The sequence below is a fragment of the Fringilla coelebs genome, assembly GCF_963513975.1.
Source record: "Fringilla coelebs genome assembly, chromosome: 1".
Classification (NCBI taxonomy): domain Eukaryota; kingdom Metazoa; phylum Chordata; class Aves; order Passeriformes; family Fringillidae; genus Fringilla; species Fringilla coelebs.
Genome location: NC_140028.1, coordinates 127,650,795 through 127,675,525, shown reverse-complemented (window position 1 = coordinate 127,675,525; position 24,731 = coordinate 127,650,795). Strand labels below are relative to the sequence as shown.

At 39.9% G+C, this 24,731-nt stretch overlaps 2 protein-coding genes across 4 annotated transcripts in view; one reads left to right on the top strand and one right to left on the bottom strand.

Annotated features, from left to right (window-relative positions):
• RPA3 (replication protein A3) lies at positions 1 to 3,862 on the bottom strand. Its single transcript, XM_084203470.1, has 4 exons — positions 3,723 to 3,862; positions 3,435 to 3,509; positions 1,406 to 1,514; positions 1 to 909 (listed from the first exon to the last, which is right to left on the bottom strand). Exons 1-4 carry the CDS (start codon positions 3,819 to 3,821, stop codon positions 827 to 829), a joined length of 366 nt encoding a protein of 121 aa, XP_084059596.1. The 5' UTR covers positions 3,822 to 3,862; the 3' UTR covers positions 1 to 826.
• A 51-nt stretch (positions 3,863 to 3,913) lies between these two features.
• The window catches only part of UMAD1 (UBAP1-MVB12-associated (UMA) domain containing 1), a 79,151-nt gene continuing 58,333 nt past the window's right edge, over positions 3,914 to 24,731 (top strand). The window contains exons 1-3 of one of the 3 annotated variants that reach the window (XM_084201996.1): positions 3,914 to 3,935; positions 6,772 to 6,823; positions 11,001 to 11,119. In XM_084201996.1, coding sequence (XP_084058122.1) covers positions 11,038 to 11,119 — 82 coding nt within the window. In that variant the 5' untranslated portion in view covers positions 3,914 to 3,935; positions 6,772 to 6,823; positions 11,001 to 11,037. The other 2 variants (XM_084201997.1, XM_084201998.1) reach the window with 2 other exon arrangements.

Genomic DNA, 24,731 nt, shown 5'->3' with positions numbered 1-24,731 from the left:
CAATTTTACTTTAAATGTGTTACCTCAAGTGATACAAAAATTTTGCTAAGTGTTGTAAGTAGCCTGGATAGTAACAAAATTGGGGACTGTTGGAAGTTCCTATGGTTAGTCACCACGACAAGCTGGCTGAATCCTGGTACTGCTGCTGAGACTCCAAGCAAGAATGAAAGCTGTGATGGGACTTCAACTGTGCTTGAAATCCCCAAGCCTAATTCGACATCTCCCAAGTGTTTAGCATCATGCAAAGGCAAGAACCTTGCACTCAACTTTGTTAAATTTATCTGTGTCAGGTCAAATAGAACAGGAGTCGCCACATATCACTGGAAAAATCACTCTAACATTTAATGCTGAAACAAATGGCTAAATACAGTGAATCTTTTTATTGGTGAAGATACCATTTCCAAGATGCAAAATACCCCTTCCATACAATAAATTTATATCAAGGCAAATTAAATCAAGAATCTTTATATTGAAACCCCACCAAATTTTCCCATACAAGTTTCCAGTAAGGTATCCTAGAAGCTCTACCAACTAGAAAAGGATGCTTACAAAATTTCAGTTTCCGACAAGTCTGATCTTGCAAGAGAACACTCCTCTTAGATGCAAAAGGGTTAAATATATACACTGAGTGAGACATTCACATTTGTGCTCCTTGCTGAATAAATACATTTTCAAAGAAAATACTCTTCATAGGCAACACTTAGCACATGTAACAGTGTCTTTTCAGTATATTTGTTGAAAAGAAATGCAACTGTTACCATGCTGTCAGGCAAGAAACCACAGAACTGCTGTCCCCTCTGAAGCTCTAAATATATGCTAATAAAAATCAAGTGTTCTTCCCAGTACCAAATGGGTAGTATTCAGGGAATTCATGAATAATTTTTAGTGCTTCATTGTAGAGTTCCAGATCTGAAAAAGGGCAAAGAAAATGGTTATCATGCATAAGATCAATTCTCCACAAATCACTGACAACATTCAAGCACTGCTTATTTTAAAGCAGTACTGCTGAGTGATCCCAGTCTCCCTCAAGCTCCTGTTTCCCCAAGGCAGGAACACTCATTGCTTGTTTTCTGGAGGGTTACTTTTAGGCCTGCTAGCTGCACAACCACACAAGGTTCAGGGCAAGGTGAGAACTATGTGGTCAGGAGCGGGAGAACAATCAGGCCACAGCAATGATCTAGACTGGCTCCAACATTGACTCACTTCCTACAGTTTAACTGTAAACCACTATATTTGGTACAGAATTTTTCTCATTACACTCTTCTTCTCTACACCCTGTTTTTTATCTGTCAGCTTGAAGAAAGACCTTATCTGTACAAAAAGGTAACTAGGCTTTCTTTTCTTATTTACTGAAGACGAGTTCAGAACTCAAAATGGATTTGCCATAATGTATATTCTTACTTACCAAATGAACTTTTATCTTCTCTGAATTGGACATATGATGCACACATGATGGTTGCCTGATTTGTTACTCTTCCCACCACTTCAATAACTCCTGAAATCTCCTCATCCAGCTAGAAAACACACCAAAGATGAAATTAGTAACACTAAATAGCTGCTGTCTTTACTGCACAGCTAGGAACTCTCCACAGCTGATGGTTTGTTCATGACAGATTCTGTTCCATGTCAAACAATACAGTACTACTGGACAGTTTGGTCACCCTTCCTCCAAAAAACCCTTGACCCACTTAGACAGGTTTTGTAATAGCCAATTCAATACAAACAACAAAAAAAAAATGAAGATGAAGATGCGTCTGAGGAAAGATATTGGTTCATAAGTATATAAAACTGTGTCATTTAATCACTGAACAGAGACTAATCTAGGACACAGAGAGAGAACAATTCTGATTTTAATGCATTGCATTCAAACCTGTGTCAATTATAGAACTTTGTAGGAGTTAAGGAGGTGTCACACATTCCAGAGAGCAGTTCCAGTGTTCCACATTCAGAAGGCATGTCTGTAAATCATCTCTTAAGTAATCTGTCAGTAAGTGTTCAGAATACAAAGCTACTGTCACTAATAAGCCTTTGGTGGAACAAAGGAAAAAAAGGCTAAAAATTATATCTTATGCCAAAATAATACAGCTTGCATGTTTTCTATGTTTTTTAAGATACAAATTTTAACAGTGCAGTACTATTTTGGTAATGCTCTTCCAATATCTAAGTCTTATTTTTTAGTTTCTAGTAAGTCTTCTGGAATAATTCCCTCCGCATAATTTTGGGGTCCTCTGTTGAAAGAGAGGACTAGACATGCACAAAGGTGAAATATATTGAAAGGGAAAAAAGTTAGAAAGCATTTTGATTAGCACATCTATTTAGCTTCCCCACTGACACTGGGTGAACTGGCCCTGTTTTTTTGCATACACCAGTTTCTCCCAAGGCAGTGGAACACAGACTGAAGTGCCAGGCACTACGGCTTTGTATTTACTAAGTGCAACCACTTACATTGTTAGAGAACGTATTATAGAATCATTGGTCAGATGCTCACATCTGAATTTTTAACAACTCAAGGCAGGAAATGGTTTCATGAACCCAAGAAAAAGGTAAGAGACATTTTGTTGCAGTTTGACGTTAGCAATTTTCACATTTTTAAGACAAAACTCTGCCAGATTAAACTGCATTTTTCATCAATGGGGACAGACACTTGTCTTGAAAGACTGAGAGAGTACCATATGCAATTATTTCCCATGGAAATGGCAAGGTTTCTCAGCATTTAACAACTCATTCAGAGAAAAAGATGTAAATATACACATGCATGAAGTCAAGCTAGAGCATTTGCCATCACAATTAAAACAATTTTTTAATTATAACATTTCTTGGTGGAAAAAACATACTTAGAATCAGAAGAGAATGATGAATTATTATTACTTCAGTAGTAGGTGATAACAAAAGAGACAGTATTTTTGTTCTGTAGTTCTAATTATATCTTATACCCATTGCATTCATTGCTTGAGTTTTTCTTAAGAAAGAATGCTTCAAGCTAACTATGGAGTTTACTGAAACCCTATGACAAGTGTTCTAAGAGGATGCAGCAATGTTAACTCAAAAAACTCTTGAAAATCCCTTGTTCTTTTTGATTATAGAAGCGATAAGAAAATGAGAAGAAAGACTGACATTAAAATAAAGCTAATAAATGTAGTGGAATATATTACACTGTGAACAACTAATAGCGCAAGACAAAATAGCCAGACAGGGATGTGTCTGACAAAGAATGAGTTGTCTCTTAGCACCAGCTGAGAATTGATCAAGACCAAGGCAGTTCATGTGCAAGAAGACTGACTACAGGTTAGCTGAAAGATACAAGAAAGAGAAGCAATGAAATATAGGTGGAAAAACTCAAAACATTGAAGGCATGTACAGGTTTCAGAAGAGACAAAACCTCCGGAATCCGCAAGAGGCGGCATCAAGTATTTCCAAAGCATTCCTTAACTTACAGGCTCCCTCAGCTCCACAGTCGTATTCTTTCCGAGTCCATCCGTAAGCACGACAAGCTTCCCGCTAGAATGAATCTACAAAAGAACACTTACGTCTAGAAAGGCCTGTGCGCTCCAAAGGCACCCGGGAGCGCCACAGCCTTGGCCGCCTCACCCACTTCTTTCCCGCAAAGCCGCGTCCGCCGCCCGCCCTGCCCCGGGCTGCCCCGGGACGGCGCCAGCCTCTCCCCGCAGAGCCTCGGGCCAGCCCCATCCCCGCTCCCGGAGCCCGCCGAACACCCCGCCGACCTTCTCGACGCGCCCCACGAAGCAGACGGGCTGCCCGATGTGCTGCGCCAGCTGCCCCGTGGCGATGCGCGGCCGCGGCACCTCGTGGATGTCACCCATCGCCGGCGCCGCTTCCCGCCTTCCGCCGAGGGAGGGACACGGCCCCGGGAGCGCGGCGGTCGGGGCGGGACTTCCCTTCCGCCCGAGGCGACCCGGAAGCGGAGGCGGAGGCCGGTGAGAGCGGCGGCGGCGGCAGCGGGAGGGTGGGTGATGGAGGGGCGGCTGTCGATGCTGCCGCGGCGGGGAGGGCGGCGGGGCCGCGCCCCGGGGAGGCCGGGGGAGCCGGCCGCCAGCTTCTAGCTCTGTCCTGTCATTTAATCCTTTGAAATCGCCCCATATTTCCCCTCCGCGGCGTTTTCCCTCTCCCTAAAGATACTGGTTCCGCTCAGGTGTAGTTTGGCAGCGTGCCCTGGCAGCCAAGAGGGCAAGAGGCGTCCTGGGGTGCATCCACCACGGGACGTCTGGGTTGTCCCGCTGTAGTCAGCGCTGGTGTGGCCTCACCTGGAATATTGGGTAGTTCTGAGCTCTGCAGCTACATCCAGAGGAGGGAATCAAAGCTGACGAAGGCAGTGGCCTGTGAGAAACAGCTAAGGACTTCGGGTTTGCCTGGTTTGGAGAAAAGGAGAGCGAGGGTTATTCTCATCACTCTACAGCTTCCTGAGGAGGGGAAGCAGAGACGCGAGATGCTGATCTCTTCTCCCTGGTATCCAGTGGCAATGATTCAAAGCTGCCCCAGGAGTTTAGATTGAACATTAGGAAGCATTTCTTTTCTGAGAGGGTAGTCAAACACTGGAACGGGCTTTCTAGAGAGGTGGTCCATGCTCCAAGCCCGTCAGTGTTTAAGAGGCATTTGGAAAATGCCCTTGATAACATGCTTTAGCTCCTCATCCTCTCTGAAATGGCCTGGCAGTTGGACCAGATGATCACTGTAGATTCTTTGCAACTGAGCTATTCTATTCTATTAATTTAATTTTATTTCATCACTGAACTTGAGCTGGTGCTCAGTCCCCAGATTTAGAACAACAGATGGATGTTAGACAGATACAGCATCTGGACATGGCACTTGCATGCATCTTGTCTTTTTCTGTGTGTTTTCCCAATTGATCCCGGCATGGAGAGGTTCCTCCCAATTGCTCTTGTGGCAAAGGTGACTCACACATCTCAATCTGCATTTGACGTGGTGTTGCCAGCAGGTGGAGGGAGCTGCCGCTTCCCCTGTGCAATGCACCGGTGGGCACCGGAGTGCAGGGTGCGAGGGCACACTGGGCATACTGGCGAGAGGCCAGAGAAGGGTCACTGCAATGATTAAGGGACTGCACCATCTTAAATATGAGGAAAGACTCAGAGAGCTGCAACTCTTTAGCCTAGAGAGGAGAAGGCTCAGAAGGCTCTTACTAATAAATATAAATACCTGAAGGAAGGGTGCACAGAGGACAGTTAGGCTTTATTCAGTCGTGCCCAGTGAAAGGAACAGGGGCAAAAGGTACAAACTGAAACACCGGAGGTTTCTGAGGGATCATCAGGGAACACTCGTCACCGTGAGAGTGACCAAGCACTGTTACAGGTTGCCCAGAGAGGTTGTGGGGTCTCCATCCTTGGAGGTACTCAAAAGCCAGCTGGATATGGTCCTGAACAACCAGCTCTAAGATGGTTCTCCTTAAGTAGGGAGTTGGACAAGGTGGCCTCTGAAGGTCCCTTCCAGCTGCACCCATTCTGTGGCTGTGATTTCCTTTTCTTTTCCAGGACTGGTGTTTCAGGAAATACTTGGGAAAATCTAACTCAGCTCTGGCTTAAAAAAGGGCAGTCACAAAACTGCCTGTGTGCTGACTGTCTCTTGGAACCAGCCAGGGCCAGTTCAGCTTGCTAACCAGTACCAAGTGGTTTTGTTAGTTCCCTGGGGTAGTGTTGTTATATGGCAGTACCTTGTCAGCTTGCCAAGGAAACAAGAAGCTGTGCAGAGCCAGCATGTGACCAGGGAGTGCTCTGGACTTAAATCATATATGAGATTTAGCTGTTTGCTATCCCCTCAGTGTCACTGTGACATTCACCTGTTCAGTATTTAATTTGCAAGAAAATATCCTTATCTCCATAGCATATCTTCAGAGATTTGAAAGGAGAGATCTCATCACTGGAGCTGTTGGAGCGAGGTGCAGCAGGCTGATGCACAGTGGCACTTCCAGGGCTGAAGAGTTTGAAGGGTCAGCGTCTAGAAAAACGTGTTGTACAAGTTCTTACAAATGCGTGTCTGTATCACACTTAGCAGCTGTTGAAGGTTTGCATTCAAAAGAAAATTGTTTGAAGGGAAAACGGTAGGCTTCAGCCTGTCGAGTATTGTGTTTCATTAACACCTAGCTTTCTCTTTTTGCATTTCCGGTCTTCAGGGTTTTGAATATTTACATCAGTTTAAGTGCTGTTATTTCACTCCTGGCTTTGTTTTTGTCACCTGTGCTTTTATTGTCTAACTTGGTTGTGGCTGATTTTTTATGATTCAGCCTCTTCAAGCGTTTTTATATTACGGTAATTTGGGTTGTATGGTTCTTGTATCTCTGCTTTCCTTAAATTTTATAAAACATAAAAAAGAAATACTAATATTTTATGTAATACAGAAAAAAATCTTTTTTAATGTTTCATTATACATATATCCCTTTTGAAAAAAAAAATTGGGTTTCTTGTGATACTTTCCATTCTTCTGTTTTCACGAAATACAAACTAAAGAACCATGACTAATGTTAATGCCAGAGAAAATAAATTATATGGCTTTTTTTTCCTTCTTCATGTAGTAACTTAGACTAGGCCAAAAGCTTTTAAACTGTTCTTTTGGTGTCACGGAGAAATATTTTCAACACAGATATTCTTGACTCTTAAATTGGTTGTTTTCATGATAAGAAGGATTGCACAAGGCTGTAAACATCTTGCTCTTTTTTCTGATTGCTGCTTTATTGGTGAATCACAGCAGATGGTAGTACGGAAGTGAGAATTGCTCTGATGCTCTGTTTTCTTTTTTCCATAGATTGTCTATCTTAAGCTGCTCGATGTGAAATTATTCTGGTTCTTTCTTTAAGGTCAGTTTTGTGATTTCTTCTGTCCTCATTTCATCATCGATGTAATTACTGGCAGTGCCACTGCGATTCTGCTTTGCTGTATTACTGGGCATTGTCTCTTAATCTTAGTCTGCATCTTTGGTGGTTTTAACATTAAATTATGATTCTCCTCTGGTATTGTGAGCATTCAGAAAAGGCTGAAAAGTAATAGTAAATATACTAAGATCTTTGTTGCGTAGAAAAATTTTATTTGATTTAACATATTGGTTTGGCTCAAAGGTCGCCTATAGTTCTTGTTAAAGGAGACTGACAAAATGCAGGAGGAATAAATTAACCCCTTTGTGCAGCTCTGTAACTCATCTTTGTCCAGTGCTATGTATGTTCTCAGAGCCTCATAGAAAAACAAAATATTTTTTGCAGCCTCACAGAATTGCTGTAGCTCAGAGCTTATTATTTGCTAATGACTGAAGCTCTGCCAAAAGCATTATTCTTAACTATCAGCGATTGTGTTCACTTTTTTTTGTGAGAGAGAAACATGAGGAGGAAGGGAATTGCATATTCCTACCAAGGGAGATTTTTATCTTTAGGCAGTGAATTCAATTTCAGGTCTCCTATAGAAATAAAATTAATCCCATCTGGAAGGGAAAAGTGCTGTGCTATATAGGAGAAATGACTGCAGGAATGTGGTACTATCTCTGAATGGTGGGTGTATTTTCTGTGATTTTGTGCTGACAGCTTTTTAAAAAAAACCCCGCAACTAAGTGCTTTTTTTCCTCAAGTCTGTGTGACCATGCATCCTGGTCTCCAAACTTCCAATTTAATTTTTTCTCTGAAATGACACATGTATGAAACTGGTTGTTCTGAGCTTTCATTACCTGAAACCTCATCTAATCTACAAGTAGTAAAACTCAGCCTGATTCTGCAAGTGCTTAAACTGTGTCCTTATCTTCAAGAGAAGGAGTGTTTCCATTCAGCTCTGTGTTTCTTTGTTGGATAGGGGCTTTGTTCTGTTTTTAATGTGTGATTCAAGAAATTTAGTGGTTGCATTTCCCGTTGCTGGAGAGATTTATGTTTACTTTTGAAGTAGCACAGTTGATAAGATTCTTAAAAGAGCATCACAAATGCATTGCCTGTCTACAGTCTTTCCCTTACCCATGCTGTACTATATGTAGCTCTATTTTTTGTTTCTGTGCCAGCTCTATTTTTTGTTTCTGTGCCCCCCGCTCTGTTTTTTTAGTCATTCTTTGTTTTTTAGTTTATACTTAATGGTGTGTTCAACAAAGCTACCGAAATGCTGAAAGTAATGGTGAACTCTTCCTTCCACAAACCTTTCAACGAGAAAATCTACAAGCACAACTTTTGTTTCTAAGAGGCTCCTAGAGAAGGAAACACTACACATGTTAATCTTTTTAATAAGTGGTTTTTATACTGCCTTCCCACACTCACAGTCACAAAATACAGCAGGTACTGTTTTCTTAGTGTGGGCTGGTGATTTTAACAGCGTAAGGACTTGAGGCCTGAGCTTAGGACGAACTTTCGTTAATTTTGCTTGGTTTTCTGCTTCAGGCAAACCTAGTTGTGGGTTTTGATTGTAATTTTGTTTGGTTTTGGTTTTTTGTTTTCTGTTAGAGAAATACTGCTGGCAGTGGAATTAAGCTACTTCAGAAACAGAAAATTCAAAAATGATCAACACTTATGCATGTAGATGAATCCTGTGGGTTTTAGAAAAAAATGGGATAGTGTCAACGAAAGTAAAAAAAATCTAGTATGTGAAAGTGCTTGTAACCTTAATTTGGCTAGATCAAATTGTCCTGATTGCTAATTTACTCTGAATTTAAATGCCTATTATCTTTTAAGCAGTGACGTTTAGGTATGTTAAGTATGGAGGATTTAAAAGACTAAAAGTGCATGGTTCCCTACACAAGTCTTTTGTGCCATGTATATACTGATTAAGATGCTTTTCTTTGTGCTAGAAAGAAGGGAAGGGGGACATTAAGTGATAGAGCTGAAAACTGTACAATAACGCAGATCTCAAAAGAGGAAAAAAATGTGATTGGAGCAACTGCAGCTCTGGCACCTCAAGTGACTGACTGGAATCTGAGCCTTTACCAAAGCTATCTGTGAGATTTTGCACATCAAGTTGATTTTGCTTCTTGTTGTTGCACACTTAGGATGAAGGTAAAATTGCATTTTAAACTGTTCCACAACTGCCTCTCCTTCATACATCATTGGAGCAGAAACCTGACTCTCGAGCATTACAGCACAGGTTTTTACCACTTGAGCTATGGGACTGACAACCCTAATTGGTAGCAGGAGAAGACTTATTCCCTGAGGGCTGAAAAAGGAATATGCTGCTGGCGCCATGTGTTGAGCCTGGGTGTGGGGGGAGGTAAGGAATAAATGAGATAATTAGGAGTTTCTACTGTGTGATATCCATGGAACTGGAAATATCAGTATTTCTCTTGCTAAGGTAGGAAAAAAAGCAGAAAGGAATAAAGTGCTGTAAAATAACATTTTTTAAAAATAACTGTATTCTTGGGATTGGCTCACAGAATAGTTTGTTCTGGTTTTGTGCACGTTAATGTAGTTTATTTGGTGGCCAGAAGTTGCACTGTGTCAGCATAAGCAAGCAGGCCAGGCTGTGGGGTATTCAGTCTTCAAGTCTCAGGTATCAGGCCACAGTTTGAATAGCTGCTGCTTTTGCCATGATCTATTTATACACTGTTCCAAGCCAGTGCTTACACTTCACACAGGACTCTCTGGAGTGTATGATCACTTGTAACAGCAGGATTTTAGGCAGTTTATATGAATAGTCAGTACTGAGTTGCCACAGGTCCCTGGCCAGGGCAAAGGAAGTCTTACTTCTGGTATCATGAATATTTGGGTGAGGAATGAAGAATTCCAGCAAGTACTGAATCGAGGCTTCTTATCTTTCTTCTTTTTTTTTTTTTTTTTTAATCTGTACATTTCACAGTAGCACTCTTCACTCTTTCCCACATTCTAAAGATTCTTCTTTGTTAAATTTAGTGTGAAATAATGCTACTGAAACTTGACTCTGTATTCCTCTTTAATTCTTTACCCTGGAGTCCTTTCCTCTGTTGGAGGTGTGTATTAGATGTTGTTACTGATTTTTCAGTCCCTTCTCTGTAACGTGTTGATGTCTGCAAAATAAACCAGGATTCTGCTCCTCAGACTCTGCTTCAAAGTTGAAACTGCATTATTCCTCTATTTAAGCCTTCCTCTTTGTGTTTCAGCCAGACCACAGACTGCTCCATGGGTTGGTGTTGTCCAGGGGTCCAAGTTCTGCCTTTGAGGGACCCTCATGGGTCCCTTCATGAGTTTTTAGAATGACTTTGTCCTATTTAAGCTACTCATTATTGCTTCTATGTAATCTTCCGCTCCTGAGAGAGGGGATACTGAGCATTTTCTTCTGCAGTCCGTGGTTTTATCCCAATTGTTTCCTTGTTTTGTTCTAGCAGTGGAGTTCATAGCTGCCTTGGAAGATTCTTTTAATCAATTATTGTTGCAAAAAAAAAAATGCTACAAGTGATTTTTTTTTTTTGCTTTTCCTTTTAAGGAAATCATTGGTAGCTGTTAATCAAACATACTCAACTGTTAGGCTGTCTTTAAGATTCCTTACTGGGAAACTGAAAATAGTTACTACCCTCTCTGAAGAGAATGCTTGTCTAATCACAATACAAAGTAGCAGAAAAATATGAAAACATGCTGGATAAATGCTGAAAGGAGTTTCCATCTCTCATTTTCATTGAGAAAAGTTGAAGTTTTGTTAGTTTGTTGTTTTTTTTTTTTTTTATGATTCCTTTCCATTCATAACTTTTTATAAAAGCCTTTTGTGCTTCACTCTACTCTTGCCTCTTGAAGTAAATTGTTGCATCAACAAGGTAATCTGTCTGACACAAAAATGCCTGATATTTCAAATTGGGTAATAAAGATTAGGTATGTGGCCTTACTACATACATATGTATGTAGTGTATGATCTGAAGTGCATGATCACTTGTAACAGCAGAATTTTAGGCAGTTTGTATGAATAGTCAGTACTGAGTTGCTACAGGTCCCCAGCAGGACAAAAGAGTCTTTTTGTGGTACTGTTGGTGAACTATCTATGGTGTCTCTTATGTGAACTTTTTGTAAGTTCTGTTATCATATGTTTATTTAACATATTTTGTCTTCATTTTAGATAACAGCTCAGAAGACAAAAAGAACCCAAAGAGACTATGTTCAGCTTCTTCCGAAAGAGTCAAGAGTCAAAGAAGGTCACAGTGCCAGAGAGAGAAGCAGATGGATTTGTTATTGTGGGTAAGTGGGACAAAATTAATTTTCCTAGTCTGCTCATTTGGACTAAATAGCTGAAATTTTATTTACATAGGTCTGAACTCATATTCAGGACCACTGAAAATGTAATTTCTTGTTTTCTTTTTATACTGAGTGGGGAGAAGTTACATCCTTACAAAACAGTAAAGGTCAAAGTTTAGGCTTCTAGCTGTAGGATTAGAATTGTGGGAAGGAAATATCTTAGTCCAGTTTTTAAAGGACTGGCTTTTATTCAGGTTCCTTCCTTTTCATTTTACCCCCAGACTTTTTATATTAGAAGCCAAGAAGTGCTTATGCATTTCTGGAAATGGTAAATGTAGATGCTCTGTCTCAGAACCTGAATCTTTAGTTTGTTAAGAATTAAGCAGTTTAGGGTTTTCAAAGTCTTCTTGTTAGTCAAAAACTAATCTGAAGTATACACACCTGTGAATTGGCTAAATTTGGAGCTTTGATCATGCTCTTACAGTTTTGCAGGTGAGCTTAAGTGTGCAAAACAGAAAAAATATTGCTGTTAGGCTGAAACTGATCCTTTTCTTTTTTCTCTTTTGACAATTTGTTTTCCTCCTCGTGAATCTGTCATTATCAATATTCAGCTTCTGCTGCTCTGATTTACTGACTCATTCTTATCAGGAATCTTACAGTGTTTAAGTCTGTTTAAGTGTTACTTCTTCTTGAGCATTTTCAAGTCAGAGAAGCCCTTAGATTATTGAAGTCTACAGTATGGAAGACTATTGGAACCCTTTCTGAGAACTTAGCTTTTTGGCAAAAGTTCTCCATTAAAACAAATCTGTTTCACATTTGTGTGACTGTGTCATCATGCTTAATGGCTGCCTTCCACTGGATTTTGTTCACCTGCAGCCGTTCTGATGGCTACATCAAGTCACTCCAGCATGTGCATTGTGGAAGGGTCAAAGGAGAGCACATCATCATCCCCAAAAAGTCTGGAGGCCATTTAGCATTTCAGTTCCTGTAATAGGCAGAATTCTGCACCCAAATGTTGATATGTCCCACAATTGCTGGTCCTGATTGTGCATTCAATTTAGCTTCATTCCTTTTTCCTGAAATGCTGTCAGTGACTATTTAAACTTTGTTTACATAAATTCACATAAAATTTATCTGTTAAATATAAATTTAAGAACGATCAATTTCATTTGAGTCTTCTCTTTTTTTTATTTTTTATTTTTTGCTCAGACAGAAGTTAATTTTGCTGTCTGCAATGAAATGGACTGCCCTGGCCGAAGAGCTGCCATCAACCTTATCAGTGAAGCATATCACTGTCTTGCAAGACAAATGTAGTTGCAGAATTATGGGTCAGGACTTAAGTAGATATTTATCTGGAAGGGGTGTTCTTGACTAGGAACAGTGTCAGTGGAAAAAAAAACCAAACCAAACCACAACACTTAGCCATTCTGTTAGTTACTGTTTTGTTACTCAGATGGAATGTTGTGAAGCTTTTCTAAACTGGTATAAAATATTCTGGAAATCCAATAGTAAAATATCTTTAACACATCTCAGTAGCAGATTTCTAGGACAATTAGTGTGAATACTACTGTAGGCAGTGAATGCTCTTGGAGGGAGTGAGAATTTTATTTCTGACAGTTTAAGTTGGTTCTTAAACGCGGTCTGTCATTCAGAGCATATAAGAACAAAAAGCCTAGTTCACCGGTATACTGTGGGCATGGGAGGAATCTTTCTGTATTGGTTGGTATTTGAAAAAGTGAGAAGAAAATTCAGTGCTTTACTGAGAAAGCTCCATCACAGGTATTGCCTTGGCAAATCCTGAGAATGATTTTGTCTTTTCTTTTCATAACTTCTTCAAGTCGTGTTATAAATTGCTATATTTGAAATCTACCTTTTCCTTGTAAAGTATCAATGCATTTAGGAATTCAGTGTCTGACTAGAAAGGTGACTCATAAAAACAGCAGAATCAGCAAAACCAACTTTGCAGCCTAGCAGCTGAAAGAAATTCTCTATTTTAGCTTTTGGGGTAAATATTGCATGTGTGGGAGTCAAGCAAAAATAATTTGTTATTCTCTCTCTACAAAATAGATATAAAATATCATTTCCTACTAGAGACTAAAATGTTTTTATGTCTAACTACCAGTTCACTTATTTTCTGGACACTGGTCAACTCATCTCTTCATGAAGCTGTAAAAATGGTGCCTGTTCTGTAACAAGCAGAAATATTACTCTGAAAAGGGAAAAGAGGCTTCTGAAATGGGCATAACACATGCAGTTGGTTTTGATGAGTGAATCAAATGCAGAAATATGGAAAAATGTTTCAGGGGCTTTCCTGATCGTCACAAATTGTTTTTGATCTTAACATTCTGAAAGCCAGAATTAAGAAAACAAGTAATTTTCAGTTAGCTTGGGAATCTTGGAGAGTAGTGGTTCTTTAGGAATTCCTCACGTTTTGTGGCTTTTGTAATATAAAGTAAATTCCAACCTACCATTTATTGCTAGCCTTAGAGAAAAATACAGTTTTAACGCTAGCATTTTGGTTTGGCACACAACTAAAAATCTCCCATCAGTCTCAAAGATCCAAATGACTTGTAGTCCTAATCTCAGTCTAAGATCAGAAATTGAAAAACTGAGACAGCAATGCTGCTTCCCATGTGTGTTTGGCAAGACAGTCAGAAACTCTGCAAAATCCCCATGGTGCTGATGGTGCAACTGGGGTGGGTGGTTTTTACTTGAAGCAAAGATCATAGAATCATAGAATGGTTTGGGTTGGACCATTTTAAAGATCATTTAGTCCAACCTGCCTCCATGGGCATGAACATCTTTCGTTGTCCTTCAAAGCTCTGTGCAGCCTGACTTTGAACGCGACGTTTCTGGGCAACCTATTCCAGTGTCTCATCACCCTCATCATTAAAAATGTAATATAAATAACTAAAGTCAATTAGAATATTGTTCTGTAGGTCCTCTTTCAAAAGGACCAAGAGAAGTTAATTTTGTCTTCAGGTTTTGTTTAGGAGCCTGATGTGCAGGGTTTACTTTTCCAGACAGAATTGCAGTGAGCCAGAGGGAGGGAGCAGCAAATGCTGGTGGCTCCAGCAGGCAGGCGAGCCTGCAGCCCAGCGAGGGTGCCAAGGGCGCAGGGGCTCGGGCACAGACCTCGCTGAAGGGGAGGGCAGTGCCAAGCTCTCTGGACAAGGACACCACAGCTCTGGGGACAGTGACCAGGGCCAGCCGAGACCTTGGTGCCGGACACTTCTGCAGGGATCAGGCACAACTGAGGCCAGGCCAGGAAGTTGGGTCAGAGCATTGTGGTCACGCAGGTTCCCAGGCATCCCTGCAGGCTGCTTTTGGCAGGGACCAAGGAATGAGGCTTCTCCCATAGCTCTGCCTGGCCCTGATGGATGTGCTCAGGCTGGCCATGGGCACGGAGGGACAAACCCTGGCACTGGGAAGGGACTGCTGAGCCCGGTGCTGTGCTCAGGGCTGGACAGCCAGGAGGGTTGTGTTGTCTCTCACTGTGTCTGGAGAAACTCTTGATCTGATCCTTTCACCATGCCTGAGTTCAAGGCTTTGTTTACTTTTGACTTGTGATTTAAAGGAAAATCTGTTCCATGGATGCGAGCGTTGTTGGGGTTTGTTTGGTTTTCTCTCAGGGATCTTTTTATGTTGGGTATTGGAATGGAGTAAATGGTTTGGAGAAGCAGCTCAGTTGCAGGTGCTGACAAATCTCATTTTTAAACATATTTAACTTCTGTTTCTTCCCTGAACCTAGGACAGCTTTCACTTTCGTTTTTTAAGATGTAAATTAACATGGATTTTCAATACTGTCATTTCAGAGCTCTCCTCTCAGCTTCAGGAGCAGACCTCTTAGCAAGTGGTAGGGAGTGTTGGTACTTACAGGGAGCACTCAAGTGTCACCTGAAGGTCATTTTCTGAGGTTCAGCAATTTTGTTACAAAGTTTTTCAATGAGGAAGTACCTAAGGAAAAGTGAACAGGCACAGGATTCTCATCAGACTAGAGTGACTGTCAGACACAGGGAGGCTGTAGCCATGATTAGAAAGTTTGGCAAGAATTTTGTACTAAATACACACTTCTGCACTGTGAACCTCCATTCTTGCTGCTGGGCTTTCCTAGCTCCCTCTAGGACAGCCATCTAGAATTTATGAGCAATTTTTGGTTTAATGCTTATTTGTTAATATTTATCCCTATTGGAGTAAGCATGATTTTTGCCTGTCAGGTTTCCTGTCAATAGAAAATAGTCATAAACATAAGAAATTAAGGGTTTTGAAATCTCTTTCAAATAAATAGAAGGATCTGTGGTATTTAAATGAGTTTTGGGTTTGTTCAATTAACCAGTGTCCCTCCTGTTTCAATGATAATGTCTGAAGAGAATAAACTCTACAGAGCAAATGTGTTCAGGCTTGCACCAGCATCTAAAATGTCACAGAAAAGGAGGTGGGAACTACTGGTTTTCTTTCTGTGAGATGTATGTATAAGGCATGTAAAAGGCAATTATTTCTTCCTTATTAAAAATACAGAAAATAACTGGTACTAATACCAGTTGACAGGTAGAAGATTTGAGAACTTTTTGTGAGAAGTGGGATGTTGTTGATTTCATTATTTCATTATTACTGCTATCACAAAGTCAGGAACATAATGGGCTGCAAAAAGAATACACAGGGAGTTTGATAAGTTATGGTGGGTGATAACAGGTATACTTATCTTAAAATTTTGGTGGTCAGGTATGACTTACTCTTTAAGTTAATCTCAGCAAGGCATTTGAGCTTTGTCTTATTTCAAATTAGGTACTTGAACCTTTCTCTGATGTATTCAGTATCTATATTATTGAGTTAAATCAGTATTATAATCCTTTCTTAGGGGGTCATTCTCATCTGTAGGCAGGAGTATCCTCACTCCTCTGTGAAACTGTGAAAAGTATGATTTACATCCAGATGAAAACTTCCCTTTGTCAACTAACAAATGGGAAATCTTCTGTACTGAAGATACCAAAAAGTAAAATAATCAGCCCAAGTCAGCTTTCAGTTTTGGAAATCTGGACTATTTTTTCAAAGAACAATTTTATGAATACTTCTTCCTTTCCAAATTGCAGTTTCTGTTTTGCCATGAATTTACTCTGCATGCAGGTGGTTTTTTGGAGTACTTTGGATAAAGTGCATATTTGAATTAATCTTAACATTCTGAAACACCCCCAGTGTTGCCCAACATGGAAAAAGGTCTTACAATAGGATCCTTGCAGTTTCCATATTGATCTTTGTAGTAGAGATCTCTACATATATTTTTAAGGACCCCTTAAATGTTTGCTTGTGAGAGAAATGTATATATGTATAAATTTTCTCAAGTGAATCTGTTATGAAATGGAAATTTAATATATTGATACTCCTGAAACAAAGGAGTACCTCCATACTAGTTCATTACTGCAAATCCAGTACTTTTTCTGCTTTCCTCCCTCTGCATACACACCTCAAGGATTAAATGCATCAAGAGATTTGTAAAATCTTAGTGTTATTGCTGCTGTTTGCTTTCTAGGAGTTAGTAGTAATGTGTAGTAAGTCCCTGTAAATATCTACTTTGCTTTTTCATTAATATTTAAGGAGCTTTTGAGTGGTTCTAGTAAGGAAGGTTGGGCTGCAGTGTTTTAAAGTATACTGTTACATTAAAGAAATGTACAAGGCATTGTGCCAGTTGGAAAAAAGCAGTGTCTCGATGTCCTTTCATTTTCTGCATCAATGGACTTAACATTACCTATTTTTTACGTAACAGGAAGCACTTGTGTAGTTATTTCCAACCTTATAGTTTTTGAATAACCAAGCTACTGGTTTTTTATGGGCTTTGAGGTCAAAATATTTAATACTAACTTTATAGTAATGTGAAATTTCAGGATATCTGTTAATACTTTTATCTAAAGAATATTTTATATGTGTCAGCCTGTGCCACTGTAAGTGAACCCTTTTGATGCACACTAAGAAGTTACAGTATTTAAAGTGATCTCTTGCCTGAAGTGCTGCTTTATGGTTTTTATACTTAAAAACCACGGTGGTTCATCTAGGCATTGAATTTTGCAGCCAGAGTTGATTGAAAAGGGAGAAGGAGGAATTCAGATGAAACAGTCCTCTCCTGTTACCGATCCTTAGCTGCATAAGGAGGTAATGTCTCCACTTCATTCAGTGATGAAGTCAAACTAATCCTCTTTGGGACTAATTTTGCACAAAAACAACCTGCGCTTTTCAGTGGTGCCACTAGATGGGGATTTCCCTCGGATTCAGGGCTCGGAGGGCTTTGCTCTCCCCCTTTCACACACAAAAGTGCAGTAGTAGTAATTATCAGTGCACCATTTGATTAGACTGTAGGTTTTCAAGAGATTTATAAAAAGCTTTTTAAAGCCTAATATCAAATCTATAATGACATTCCAACCTAATAAAAACAATGAAGCTTGAAATGTTGACAGCATGTATCTAGATGTTGGCTTGTAATTCGTTCCAAACAGATCTGTTGAGGCCCATGTGGGACCTAAATAACACAAAGAAGTAAATTTGCATATTTTACAGCAGGGGGAAAAAACAGAATGCAAAAACATGAATAATTAGGAGCACAAGCTTCATGCTATATTAATACTGTTGAAAAGCATGTGTTGATTGTATTCTGAAAGCCAGTAGTGATTTGGTTGAGTGAACTCAGTCAGCATCTCTTATGCAGATTAAAGGATCTGGGTTACAGAACAACTGAAATTCATTGTTTTGCTGTATAAGGAGGTATATTTCTTAAAGGAAATGCCTTTTTTTTTCCTCTTGGATTCTATACAGCAGAAGGAGTCTTTCTCTTTAGTGCATCATCAAAGAATGTTTTTGTTCACAAATACTGTGCATTTCTTCATTTATTTGTACACCTCTAGATTTTAAAAACAGTTCTCTCAGCCACAAATCAGATGATAGTATATTTAGCACTTTAGTATACATGACCTACTTACTTTTCATTCCACATAATTTCTCTTCCTTTTGCTTTCTAGGGCTTGAGCCCCTGGAACATAGTCATGATGCTTTCATGCTATGAATTTATTTTTTTTAAATTTGCAGCAAATACCCTTCTCAAAATATTAGCATTCAAGCCAGTTTTGAATCTGAATATTGTGAATGGTTGTGTTGGCTTCTGTTGACTGTAATATAAAATGTATAGCATACTTTTTATGAAAGAAAAGGTTATTTACTTAAAAATGGTAAATGGTATCAAAAGTGATTTATTGTTTGCTTTGGCTGAATATTGTCTTGGCCCCTTAACTCACAGCTATCTTAAAAAGTCACCTGGTTTTGACCATGGACTCAAGGGAGGAGAAAAGAAAGAAGATGAAGACTTCTTGTTTAACTTGTTTTAATGCTGGCAATAAAGAATTATGTGCTGCTGTATCAAGCAGCTTTATTTTGGGACTTTAAGAGACAAAAATGCACAGAACCAAACACTTGCCTTCTCTCTATTAAGCACATCTTCTTAATTTGCATAACCAAAGGAAGAAAATGGTAAAATGTAGCTGTCTTTTTAGAAGTTGATGTAATTGTAAGAGGTTAAAGAGGCATCTGGCAAAAGGTTGTTTTGAGGTCACACATGCATCTGGCAGTTTGCTGCCAGTCCTCTAAGAAAATATTGGTTGGGGTTACATTCCTGTTTTTCATATTAACTGCCTTCATACTTGATGTATAATAGTCACTTTCTACAATCCAGGTCTCCAAAGTGTTCCTCAGAGGTTTGGTCCTACTGATTTTAATTTTTGCAAATACTGATGGAAGCAGAATATGCTTAAGTAAGAAAATAATTTTTGTGCTAGAAATTTTTTCTTAGAAAAGATGAAGACTTTTTTTGGACATGACTGGTCTACAATGATGTGTTTACATAGCTGAGACTGTATTCTTTAACTGTTCTTATAGTAGGGGGATCACTTTTGACACCTGCCTTCTGGTTTTACTCCCATTTGTAGAAATTCACTCTCTAGTAGCAGTGCCATAGTCTATTGGCCTATATAGCATTCTTAAAGCAATTTGAAGTTGAAATATACAAAAGGAAAATACCTAGTGCCTATTGTAAAACAGAGTAAAACCAGTAAAATATAGTATAAAAGTATGGATTTTCAAATGCTGGTTGTAAACTTTGTTTCCCAGAACATGCTGGTCATTAAATCACTTTTAGAATTAAAAGTTTCTTTGCTTTATGATGCAAAGAAAATAGTTCAGGGTATGAGAACATATTTTTAGGCCAAGTCTGATTTGCCTATATACAGTGGACTCACAGCTACAGCTAACTGAAAAGCAAGAGATGAAAAACATGTTGCAGGAGCAGAAGTTGATGTTCTGGCAAGTGATAAATTCAGGTTGAAGTCCCCCTTTCAGCAATTTACAGCATAGTTAGATGATCATTCCTTGCAAAGAGGGCCCTAGTCATTAGTTCATGCAATCACTGCCTGTCTGGTTGGAGTCATTCATACTTCTGCAGATGTTAATCAGTGTTAATTTTCTCAGAAGGAAATTTTATGTTGAACTGATTTTACACACTCTCCTTGCTATCTCTGGCAAATAAATGTTTTTGTACTTTTTTTTTTTCCAGTGGAAGAAGAAAAATTACTTTTCCAAAGATATAGTTTCTTGTTTATTTTTAAATAGATATTATAAAAAAAAACTCAATAAGGTTTCGTACTGTGTTTTACAAGTGTTTCAAATCAGTCATGTCATAGGCCTCAATGTGAAATAGTAATGTAAGTGTAAGGTTTTTTCTTAAAAATGAAAGGTGCCTTGTCACCTTGGCCATAAAGATGTGGGGTTTTTTTGCTGCTCCTTTTTGGTATACTAGTTGAGTACATTTCAGTCAGAAAAAATAAATTAAAGGATATAGGGTACTTACCCATTCAGTTATTTTGCATTTCAGTGCTATTTCATCTGTTTTTGCCCTAACACGTCTTTGGAGGTTGCCAAAAATATAATGTGCCTTCTGATGTCTGCTCACAGAGCTGAATGATCTTCAGCTTTTACATAGTGCTTTCCTCCACAAATGAGGATTGTGTGGACAACAATGAAATTTACTCTCTTCCTTCAGTCAAAAAGAAGCATTTGCACACAACATTGACTGTGGCTTGCTGGGGAAATTATGCAGTAATCATTATGTTCTGACATGATCATTTAACATTGGAGTTTTATATCTTTTAGGAAATCTCCACTAACTTTAGTAAATTAGTCATGGGGATATCCTACATGACAGTGAAAAATAAGGAAGCATACAACTACCTCCTAGAACTAGCGGGCTGCTTCATTTGTGCAGTTTGTTTATCTGTTAGCACACCCCCTGCTGTTAGTAGTTACCCATCTACACTACAGGATATAATCCCAGCCTTAATTCTGTATATTGTTTCCTCAGTTTACGCATGGTTATTTGCTATAAAAACTGTGTATAGGGCAAAAATTATAATGGACAGAAAATACTTTGCAAGTTTCAGTTGATTTAACTCAGAATGTTGGTACAGTGTGTTTCTCTCTCTTTCCTCTTCCCAGCAGTTGACATAAATGTGGGACTTCAAATTCATTCAGCAGATGAATACAGTCTCTTCATTGCCTTCTTGTTTTTGCCAGGGTGACTAGGTGAAGTTAGGGGAACATGGATTAGGTGGATATGGATTTGATATTTTGTCTATAAGAATACAAGTAAAACTGTAGGGAAATCTCACAGTTGGAAGTATTGAGTTGTCAATAGTGAGGCTCATTGTCAGTGGTGAGGCTCATTTGTTTTGGTGCTTTGGTTTCTTGTGGTGTTTTTTGTGGGTTTTGTTTGTTTTTTTCTTTCAGTTAGCCCCAGATTAAAGATGAGGTTTTTGAGCATATAACTGCCATGTGAATATACTTTTTTTTCCAGTTAAATTGGGCAAACTTCCTTAAAACGATCCAAAGTCACAGACCTTTCCTGGAACAAAACAAAGCAAACCAGAAAAGATTCTTGCTGTTAGACTGTATAATTTAAAGTATCTTTTTGCTGAGATCTGTCTGGAGCAGCAGGATACTGCAGTTGTTCAGGATTTTAGCTCATAGTTTTCATACTCCCAGGTGAATAAGGGAGAGCAACAATTCAAAACCATGATATTTATTTTTGTCCTTATTTCAGTTAGTTTGAAACTTCAGGGTTTTTTGAGAGGGATGGACTAGAAAAGGCAATTTCTTTGCCATTTTATTTTTCAATGGGAGCTTGCCTACCTGATTCCTTCTGAATTGTTTCATCCATAGGTCTTGCAGAAGGGCAGGACTAGAAAAAATTCACTTTACAAAAACGTTAGAAAAGCTACTGGAGCAGAAAGCATTCAATATTATCTTTAAAAGATTCTTATTAAATACGCATACCAATGCACCCTTCATTAGGAGGCAAACTTGTGGAGAGGAGTTTTTTGGTTGGAACTGTTTTCTTTTACTAACCCACAAGTTATGTCAACACTCTTATAAAAAGATGGATGAAAAGCTTTCAATAGGTCTAAATACTGACTCCAGAATATAAGCTTCATTTGGATACACCAGCTCTTATGAAAATCTACTTCTGCTTTACCACTGAGCAACCCAAAGGTGAGACCCAGTAAAGGACAAGTAGCTGCTTTCAGCTCATGAATTTTATTTTTAAAAAATAGGAAAGAGCGAACCAAGAAGTAGAACTGGGCATCTCTGAAATTTAGTTTACAAAATCTGTTTAGAGCATATATGACCTACTGGAAAAAGCAGAGACCAGCAATAAGCTGGAATGCTTGGTATGCTCCAGAGTTGAAGGGTCTGAATCAAGGCGCCATACCTCAAGCACATCTGTCCACTTGACCCAAGACCAAAAGCTGAAGTTATAGCATGTTCTTCTTGAAATATGTTTGGTGTGTATTTGTGCTTATTCAAGCACTCATCTGAGAAGTGGGAGACCTCAGCTCGAGCTCTGCATAGGCTGAGTGCTGTCGCATGCACATCTTCCAGCATCAAGGTCTAAAAGCCCAGTGAGAGGACTCTCAGTGTTTATACTGGCTGCACAGTGGTTCTACTTCAATAATGCAAGACCCAGGAGCTTCTCTGATACTGCATGAGTCATTGACCTTCAGTGGCCTGTGAGTAAGAAAATGGGAATATTGATCTCTGCTCCCTGGCCCGTGTGCGTGGTGGATTTGTGCTTTTTTTATTTCTTAAAATGAAATGACTAAAGCTTTTGAAAAGAATTTTCAGCACAAAGAGACAGAATGCGTTGCCAGCTTCTAGGCATCAGGCTCGGACTTGTTCTGATTTGTTTTACTTCTGTCCCAGGCAACCTTTCCTTTTTGGGTGAACCAGGTCCAGCTTCCAAAGAAAGGGGAGAAAGGTTCCCAAGCCAATTAAAGTGTAGCTGACAGAGAGAGCTCCATGGCAGCCTGACTCCTGGCAGCCAGGAGTCTGAATATCATCAGACTACAGGGAACAGATTTCAGATCCATTGTTTCTTGAGTAGGCTGGTTTAGAGGGTGAGGGTAAAAGCAATATCTGCTCTCCTTTTCCCTGGAAATTAAAACAAGGGGAATGTGCCCATCATACCTGAAACATGCAGTGGGAAATGTGAGGGGAGACATGAGTTAAGCTGCTTCCTGATCAGATCCAGGACACTGGTGCAGAAGTGACAGCTACTGAATTTAGCTTCCTAATGCATTTTGTGGCTTTTAGGACAGCTGCTTTCTTAGATTATTGTTTCAAGTATTCCTTTGTAGGCCTCCTACCATTTCTAATCTTGTTGATAGCAAAATATGCATGCTGTGTGAAGATAATGAGTCGTGCTTTGTTATAATACGCTTTTCATTTAAAGTAGCATAACCAGCAGCCAAATTCTATACTTGAAAGTCCTTGCTATTGCACTAAACTACCTTTTTAGGAGTATTAAGAAACTTTTAAAACAAAGAAAGGAGCAAAATAATTGAGCATCATACTTGTGTGTTATATTCAACTTGTGACAGCCGTGAATGCATTCAGTAGCTGTCAAAATTTGATTTTAAAGAGCCCTACTTTGTTGCTGGACAGTGTGCTGCAGGCACAGCTGTTTGGCGGAAGAGGGGGCATTTTGTTTGTGCGTGTTCCTTCTGCCGGCTTTGTGATCCAGTGGGCAGGGGCTCCCCGCCCTCCCGGGGGGCTGACAGTGCTGGCTGGTAAAAGAAATGGGATCTTGTTCTGTGTAAAATAATAGCATCACAGGATATGCTGAGTTGGAAGAGAGCCATAAAGATCAAGTCCAACTCCTCATCCTGCACAGAGTTGCACCATGTGCCTGAGAGCATTGTCCAAACACTTCTTGAACTCTATAAGCCATGGTGCTGTGACCACTTCCCTGGGGAGCCTGTTCCAGGGCCCAGCCTCCCTCTGGGTGAAGAACCTTTGTCTAATATCCAGCCTAAACCACCCCTGACACAAGTTCAGGCCATTCCCTCCTTCTGTCACAGGTCACCCAGAGAAGAGATCAGTATCTGTCCCTCCTCTTCCCTCATGAGCAAGTTGTAAGTGCAGTGAGGTCTCCCCTCAGTCTCCTCTTGTCCATACTGAGCAGACCAAGTGACCTCAGCCACTGCTCATATGGCTTCCCCTCAAGGCCCTTCACCATCTTTGCTGCTCTCCTTTGGACACTCTCTAACACCTTCATGTCTTTTTCATGTTGTGGCACCCAAAGCTGCACACATATTCAAGGTGAGGCTGCCCCAGCTCAGAGCGGAGCAGGACAATCCCCTCCCTTGCCTGGCTGGCCATGCTGTGCCTGATGTTCCCCAGGACAAGGGCAGCTCTCCTGGCTGCCAGGGCACTGCTGAGCCATATTTAACTTTCTGTCAACCAAGACCCCCAGATCCCTTTCTGTGGCACTGGTTTCCAGCCTCTCATTCCCCAGTTTGTCTGCACATCCAGGGTTGCCCCATCCCAGGTGCAGAATTTGACACTTCCCCTTGTTCAATTTCATACAGTTGGTGATTGCCCTGTTCTGTAATTTGTTGAGGTCTCTCTGTAGGGCCTCCCTGCCTTCGAGGGGTTAACGGCTCCTTCTGGTTTTGTATCATCTGCAAACTTGCTTAGTATCCTTTCAAGTCTTGTGTCCAGGTCTTCAATAAAGACTTTGAAGAGCACAGGGCCAAGGATGGAGCCTCTAGAACCCCACTAGTGACAGGTCACGAGTCTGATGTCACCCCGTTCACTGTAACCCTTTGTGCCTGACCCCTGAGCCAGCTGTTCACACGTTGCATGATGTGTTAATCCAGCTTAATGCTGGACATTTTCTTCAGAAGGATCCTCTGGAGACTCTGGTTACCATTGAAAGCTTTTCTGAAATCCAAAAAATTACATCAACTGGCTTCCTTTCCCTTCCCTGATCAACTAGGTAAAGTAAAACTTTATTGTGCAGTAAAAGCTGTCCAGCACATTCTGATTTCAAATTTGATTATAAGAAGTCATTAAGAACTTCAGATTAAACATTCTTAAAATTTTACTTACTTGCATATTAGTGGTTTGTTTTAAACCTGTAGCACTCAGTACTGCTGTGGAAGTTGGTTTAAATTTGTTCAGGGCCATAGTCCAATAGTGTTTGTCTTGTCTTTATCCTTATACTCCTGAGCTAATTTGTCTTGCA

Excerpts from the sequence above, each read along its gene's own strand:
- RPA3 (XM_084203470.1), bottom strand. The coding sequence starts at position 3,821 with ATGGGTGACATCCACGAGGTGCCGCGGCCGCGCATCGCCACGGGGCAG. Across the intron at positions 1,515-3,434 it reads CTGTGGAGCTGAGGGAGCCT|CTGGATGAGGAGATTTCAGG; the intron begins GTAAGTTAAGGA and ends TGTGTTTTCTAG. Across the intron at positions 910-1,405 it reads AGAAGATAAAAGTTCATTTG|ATCTGGAACTCTACAATGAA; the intron begins GTAAGTAAGAAT and ends GCCCTTTTTCAG.